Source organism: Ptychodera flava, chromosome 5 (assembly GCF_041260155.1).
Source record: "Ptychodera flava strain L36383 chromosome 5, AS_Pfla_20210202, whole genome shotgun sequence".
NCBI classification, from domain to species: domain Eukaryota; kingdom Metazoa; phylum Hemichordata; class Enteropneusta; family Ptychoderidae; genus Ptychodera; species Ptychodera flava.
The window spans coordinates 18,640,344-18,647,393 of NC_091932.1; the positions used below are offsets into that span (position 1 = coordinate 18,640,344).

At 41.4% G+C, this 7,050-nt stretch overlaps 2 protein-coding genes across 2 annotated transcripts; one reads left to right on the plus strand and one right to left on the minus strand.

The window, feature by feature from the left end:
* Window positions 1–1,147: 1,147 nt before the first annotated feature.
* On the plus strand, window positions 1,148–2,479 carry LOC139133560 (uncharacterized protein F54H12.2-like). The gene has a single exon (XM_070700289.1). It carries the CDS (start codon window positions 1,148–1,150, stop codon window positions 2,477–2,479), a length of 1,332 nt encoding a protein of 443 aa, XP_070556390.1.
* A 771-nt stretch (window positions 2,480–3,250) lies between these two features.
* LOC139132520 (uncharacterized) lies at window positions 3,251–4,741 on the minus strand. Its single transcript, XM_070698834.1, has 2 exons — window positions 4,183–4,741; window positions 3,251–3,908 (listed from the first exon to the last, which is right to left on the minus strand). Exons 1-2 carry the CDS (start codon window positions 4,472–4,474, stop codon window positions 3,424–3,426), a joined length of 777 nt encoding a protein of 258 aa, XP_070554935.1. The 5' UTR covers window positions 4,475–4,741; the 3' UTR covers window positions 3,251–3,423.
* Window positions 4,742–7,050: the final 2,309 nt, after the last annotated feature.

A 7,050-nucleotide genomic window follows, 5' to 3' on the forward strand; every position in this document is an offset into this window, starting at 1 on the left:
GACACTACCGAGCAATGCATCCATGGATGTTTTCCCAGACAATGCAGTGACAGGCTACACTGTGAAATTACCCAAACACATTTCTCTGCGGGGCAACTGGGAAGTAGCCTTGATGGACATACACTACCCTTTCTCTTGGTACAATGTGGTCGAGGGCAGAAACGTGCTGGCGTACGAAATTCAAGACCATAGAAAAACACTTGTCAAAATACCTGCAGGTTACTACGATGATTTTGGAAGTATACTGACCACTCTGAGAGAGCAAGGTTTACCCGACAACATCCAGTTGACTTTCGACCCAGTATCAAGAAAAGTAACCGCTGATGTGAGTGAGGGTACCAGCCTCTACTTTCTACCAGGTCTGGCTGAAATCATGGGATTTTATCCCAATACCATCTTGAGGCAGAAGAACGATGCACCTTTCATGTTCAGTGTTCGAAACCTCTCTTCTCTGTATGTGTATTGCGACCTAGTGGACGACCAGTTGGTGGGAGATACCTTTGCACCCCTGTTGAGAATAGAAAATGTGGAAGGGATCCATGGACAGATGATCAACCGCACCTTCCACACTCCATACTTTCTTTCCCTGAGAAACCGCGAATTTGATACGGTAGAAGTCTACATAAGAGACGACACGGGTCAGAAAGTGCCATTTCAAGGTGGGAAAGTGATCGTGACACTAGCCTTCAGAAAACGACGCCCTACACTATTGTAGCCTGAACCATGCCGTATCGACGGAAAATCTATGAAAGCAATCCGGCCACATACAAGAAGTTTTATTTGGATCAGGTGGGAAATGGAGCATCATTCCAGGGGGCAGCCATGCAGAGAGGCTATGGCTTGGGCGGTATTTTGGGAGGCCTCTTCCGTGCAGCCACACCACTGCTCAAACAAGGTGCGAAAGTCCTAGGGAGACAGATGTTGAAAACGGGACTCAACATTGCAGGGGATGCACTCAGTGGACGTAACATCAAGCACTCGGCAAAACGACGGTTGGTGGAAGCCGGGAAACAGTTGATGGCAAGCAGGGGTTCCAGATACTCAGTTCCCCAAGGCGGCGGTAGTATAAAACGTAAAACTCCGAAACGAAGAGTCATTTCCTCCAAAGCCAAGCGAAAGAGAAGATCTCCTGACATTTTTGACTAACATGGCATTTCTTCACGAACACTCCTGCGAGTGCACCAAGAGTGAACTTGACTTGTTCACAGTTCCTCCAACGCAGACTAGTGTGGAAGAGGGACAATGGGAAGAAGTGCATCCCCTGACCCACATTGTGGAATCGGGACCCATCGAATTTGTGATTTCGGGTTCAGGGGAAGACTACATCGATCTGTCCTCGACACTCCTTCTGATCAAGGCCAAGATTACAAAAGTTGATGGTACTAACCTCGGTGCAGATGCAGCAGTGGGCCCCGTCAACTTGTGGCTCCATTCACTGTTCAGCCAGGTGGATGTACACCTCAATGGCAAAATGATATCCAACCCTTCCCCTACTTACCCCTACCGAGCGATGTTGGAGACCTTGTTGAATTATGGTAAGGAGGCCAAAGAAACCCATATCGGTTCAGCCCTCTTCTTCAAGGACTTTCACTTGAAAATGGATGAAGTGGACCCCACTAAAGAAGGTGGAGAAGTGAACAAGGGACTGAAAAACCGATATGCCTTCACGTCGGGCAGTAAAGTTGTCGATATGGTAGGACCCATCCATTCGGATCTCTTCTTTCAGCCCAAGTATCTAATGAATGGTGTCGAATTACGTCTCAAACTCAATAGAAGCAAGAATGCCTTCTCCCTTGTGAGCTCTGCAGAAAATCCAGGCTTCAAAGCTGTAGTCACCGAAGCCACACTACTGATCAGGAAAATAAAACTCAGTCCATCGGTACAGCTGGGCCATGCAGAAGCTTTAAAGCAGGGACCGTCCAAGTATCCCATACATCGTTGTGTGATGAAGGTTCTGTCTATTCCTGGAGGCACCATGTCCTTCAACAAAGACCACATCTTTCTGGGACAACTACCTAAACGCGTGGTCTTGGGTCTGGTGGACAACGATGCCTTCAACGGTTCATACAAGAAAAATCCTTTCAACTTCAAACATTACGACATGACGTCGCTGGTCCTTAATGTCAGTGGAAAGCAAGTTCCGAGCAAACCCCTGAAACTGGACTTCACCCAAGCTGGTGGTCAATCATTCATCATGGCCTACTATTCCCTGTTTACTGGGACTGATAAAATAGGCAGGGATGAAGGAATCAACATCAATCACTATGAATACGACAATGGATACACACTGTTTGCATTTGATCTCACATCGGACTTGTCTGCTGACGGAGGACATTTGAACCTGGTCAAAGAAGGAAACCTGGGCATCGAACTGCAGTTCAGACAAGCCCTGCCAAATACTGTGAATTTACTCGTGTATGGCGAACTGGATAACATCATTGAAATCGACAGAGACCGCAACGTCCTCTTTGATTACTGAAGTTGATTCCTCGACTGAAGTGAAAGATGGACACGTTAAAGTTGAAAGAGATCTTGAGTACAGATCGATACACTGCATCATCTTTTGGCGGGGTGGAACCATCAGACCGATTGCCTAAGACCAGACTAAAATCCTATCCTGCTGCCTTTGTGGCCAATGTGGACCCAAGTACCCAACCAGGGAAACACTGGGTGGCTTTCTACTTTGCCGATAGCAACCATGGTGAATATTTCGATTCGTACGGACGTCCACCCAACAGGACACCTTTCAAGGCATTCCTCAACAGGAACTCTCTCGACTGGATCTATAACAGACAAAAGCTCCAGGGACCCCTTTCTTCAGTGTGTGGACAATATGTCCTTTACTATCTGCTACATCGTTGCCGGGGATGGTCCATGTCGAACATTGTGAAGCAGTTTACAGAGGACTTGACTTTTAATGACTTTCTCGTGAATGATTTCATTGAAAAATTGACTGGTGTTGATTTTGACATTTATGATGTTAACTTTTTACAGACTCGTTTGACTTAGAAGTCATATTCATTACATTGTTACTAGTTCTGATGTTGGCTTTCCTGTTGGTGTTCAATAAATTTTCAAACTTGTTCAATTGAAAATACAAAGCATGTGTGTCTTTGGTTTTTTTTTCTGTCTCTCTCAAGGATGATTGGTATAAAGGGGGAGGGGAAGGGGAGGGGCAATCAATCATACTCATTCATAACACAATCATACTTCGCTAGCTCACAAAGAGTATAGACGGACAAGATATTGGTTTTTCATTTTAAACAATAACAGTAAATTTTATTTTCTCAAAGTTAACAAAATTTAACAAGGCAAAAAACATGAAACACAACACTTTTTATTGCAAGTGTCTTTCAGTGTCCTTGGCAAACTTGTAATGTCCGAAGAAAAAACACATTTATAAATTGAAGGAAATTGAAATGATTAACTGCTTGCAGAACTAAATGTGGAACAAACTGCAGTGATCATGTCGTTGCACAAGACCATTCCATACATAGACAGACTGTCCGATAGGGCTTCAAAACATCTTTCAGGGTCTTCACTCCAGCGGTAGTACAACAACTCCAACAGGTCATCAAGATCAAGTAATCCAAGGGGGGCATTATGATCCAGGGTGATGTAGCACAGTTCAGCCATGGCAAGAATAGACTTCTGCACAGCCAGCATGTTGATTCGTTTGGCAGCATCCGTAAAGTATTTGCTGATGACTTCTCGTTGACCTGCAGGGGTATCGCCATAGTACAGGCACTCATGGTCTCTCTGAGATGGGTAGTCTTCTCGGCACCCCTCACAGTTTTCGTTGATGATGGCATTGACTTGGTCCAGGATAAACTTGGCGTAGACATATTTTGCCACTCTCCTTGCTACTTTCCTGTCCAAGTCATTTGGCATATCGCTGAAGGAAGGCTCTGAAAAAGGGATGAAAGACGGTTCTGTGAGTACCAGGTCAATTGCACGTCAGTGTCTTGGCAGCCTCATCGATACTCTGCACAATACTTTTCAATCGACTCCACTGATCCAAATTCAAATTGATGCCCTTCTTTGTCGGTATCAGTTCTCCAGTGTCAGGTTTCTTGAAGAATTCACGTATCCCCACGTACACATTTCCCTTGAACATCTGCACATTCACAATCCGAGCTGATGTCTCTGTGTCACGCAGAAGAAATCTCAATTGTCTCTCACCTGCTTGACTGGTGGTGCCAGGCTTGGAAGGTGGAGGGACCAAAGCAGCTGCTGATGGCTGACTGGACGGAGTCTTATGAGGCAGGGGCACTTCCTGAGAAGGCTCTGGCAAGTCGGGGCTCTTCCTTCCTGGAACATCAGCATACCTCTCATCTTGGTCAGAGACGGTGGGCATTGTCCAGACACTGGTGTTAGTCTTAACGTTGAAGTAGTATGGCAGTTCTGCCTTCACTGAATAGCACTTGCGCCATCCCTCTTCCAGTAGTCTTGGTGACAGTATCGGAGTTGCCATGGTTATGAAGAGTTGAGTTGTTGTTGTTGTTGAGGATGGGACTTCTAGAGCAAGACTGGCCCTTAGATGGCCCTCTCAGAACTTATATACCCTCATTTTTGCATATATTAAGCAACTGACCAATCAGGTAAGCACATTGCTATCCCAATATCCCTTGCGGCATTTAAATGAACCAATGGGAGAAGCTAGTTAATGAGACCCCCTAGCATGTGAAAAAAAGTAAAAAAAGACCCCCTAACTTCCAAAGTGGTCTATACTGTATCCCTTACTACTGTCAGTAACGGGTGTAACATGCCAGGATACGCTTAACTATTCCGGACACCTGGTACCACCACTAACTATAAGTGTTTCAGGATGGTGCTTCTTAACTTTTTAAATTACAAATAAATGTCCGAGGGAACTGGTAATGTTACCTTGGATGGAAATGATTATCGGACCAGGTTAATATCATATACTGCTAAGAAAAACTGTGGACGATCAAACAATTAAGGCCACTCCAGAAATTCAAATAAAGTAAAACAGCAAAATTATATGTCCCTTTCTTGAACTACGGTTTATGATTTGTTTTAGTTTGTTCTTCAAAATGTACGGATATTCGGTATCGTTACTTGTACACTTAGTATACAGTGAAAATTGTGAATACAGATATGCTTTCCTTGTTGATTAAGGGTTTTCTTGTGAAGTTTAAGTGAATATTGCAGTTATCCACCCGGTATATACGTGTGCTATTCGTCGACACAAAATAACACGAGCCAATTATTCTATGGATAAAACTACTATTATGTAACATATCTTTCAAAACAAAGACTAAAATTATTAATTAGGTCTTCATAAATAAGTTGACTTGATGTAAATACCAATAAGCAATACTTCCTAAAATTAAATCACCGGTAATAACATATTAGTAGGAAGTACTAGGTTAAATTTTCCCGCCGCTCTACATCAGAAAAAAACAATTTTTACCATCGCAATTATATTGTTTCTCTAAACAAATTAACAAAGTAAATAAGAACACGTATTAAAATAAGGAGATATATAGCTTCGAAAAAAAAATTAAAATTTCATGATTTGAGTAACGGAGACATGTTAACATGAAAATGATATAGGTTCAATCTAAAAGAGAGTACTGCTACTGAATGTTCCTGTCGAAAAGACACGTGTTTGTTCGCTGTAAGAACTCTATATGTAAGTATACAATTTTACCGGCTGATTTCTACATTGAATGTTGAAAACATAAAATCACAAACATTCTGTGTAGTTTAGGAAAAGGATACCCTGATACGAATATCAAGGACTTTAAAACATTAGAATTGGAAAACCAACAATCAACAATTAAAACATATAGTATTCCGTTTGCGGGGAATGAGGGAGTGCGAAAAGTGTCTGCTACACGTCATTGAGGTAGCCGAGTTGCAACGCACATTACAAGAATGTACCCCTGGCAGATACGAATTCAAAATGTCTTTGTAAAGTGAAATAGATGGAGAGAAGAGGGCTTTGGATCTGGAGGAAGAAATTAACTTGCTTCGAGTCTTGAATTAATTTCACTTGCATTTTTTATGCTGCAAGATGTGTAATATAGCAAAGTAACTAATATTATTTGTGTACAAAATCCGAATGGCAGAATGACAGGGAATTAATGAAATAGGGAATAAAGGTGTAAATTTAGATAGCAAATGCTGAAGACATGGTGAACATATTAATTTGGCAGTTTATTTGCTTAATTAAAATATATTGTCAATTATGTTGTTGAACTTTCAAAATATTTTGAAATATATAGTCTATGCTTACAGTGAGCAGAAAATGTATGTACTCTCAAGCAATCAGAGAAATTTACTTTTTCGAAACGCAATAGAAATTCAGAAACTAGTCTGGAATTACTTCAAGTCCAAAATAATGATATCGGTTACTTGAGTTTCATGCATCCTGCAATCCTCAGCCAGAAGTGAAAAGTATATTAGCTCGACACTCTTATTTATATGATGTATATGATTGGAACCATTTTTCTGGAGGTGTTGTCAAAATTTGATAATTACCATTTGTTTTGGTTGCGACATATAGAAACCAACTCAGAGCATTAAATGATGTAAATTTGTCCGCAGTGACAATGTGCACCTTTTCTGATATATTGTTAAAATTTGTCTGCTTTTTTCTGGGATATTTCGTCTCATTAGTCGTCATATTTCTACAAATCTTAATGTTACGATACAAAGATATTAATGGAGTACATGTATCAAAGCAACTGGATGACAAATATTTCATCGCGTTAAAATCGTTCTGCGTTTACCCTATGCTTCTACAGTTGTCACAACAAAATGAAATTTCAATATCAACTGTTCATAGAAGGAAAATCATAATATAAGACTGACAAACGTTAATGACAATAATTTCAGCAGAGGTTTTGGTTTTGCAATCAACGTCCCCGAACAAAAACTTGGTACGTCTAAAGTTCACTTTTTCGCAAACTAGGTTTTACCGTAGGTTGCCTTTTCCGTGTTGTTTCTTCACAAACACAATAAAACTCTGTACCTGAACAGTAGTACTACATTGACTCATTTCCAAACTTTTCTGATGGG

Bases quoted from the DNA above. Each gene is read 5' to 3' on its own strand.
- LOC139132520 (XM_070698834.1), bottom strand. From the start codon at position 4,474: ATGGCAACTCCGATACTGTCACCAAGACTACTGGAAGAGGGATGGCGC. The intron at 3,909-4,182 runs GTGAGAGACAAT...TCCCTTTTTCAG, and splicing joins TGGCACCACCAGTCAAGCAG to AGCCTTCCTTCAGCGATATG.
- LOC139133560 (XM_070700289.1), top strand. From the start codon at position 1,148: ATGGCATTTCTTCACGAACACTCCTGCGAGTGCACCAAGAGTGAACTT.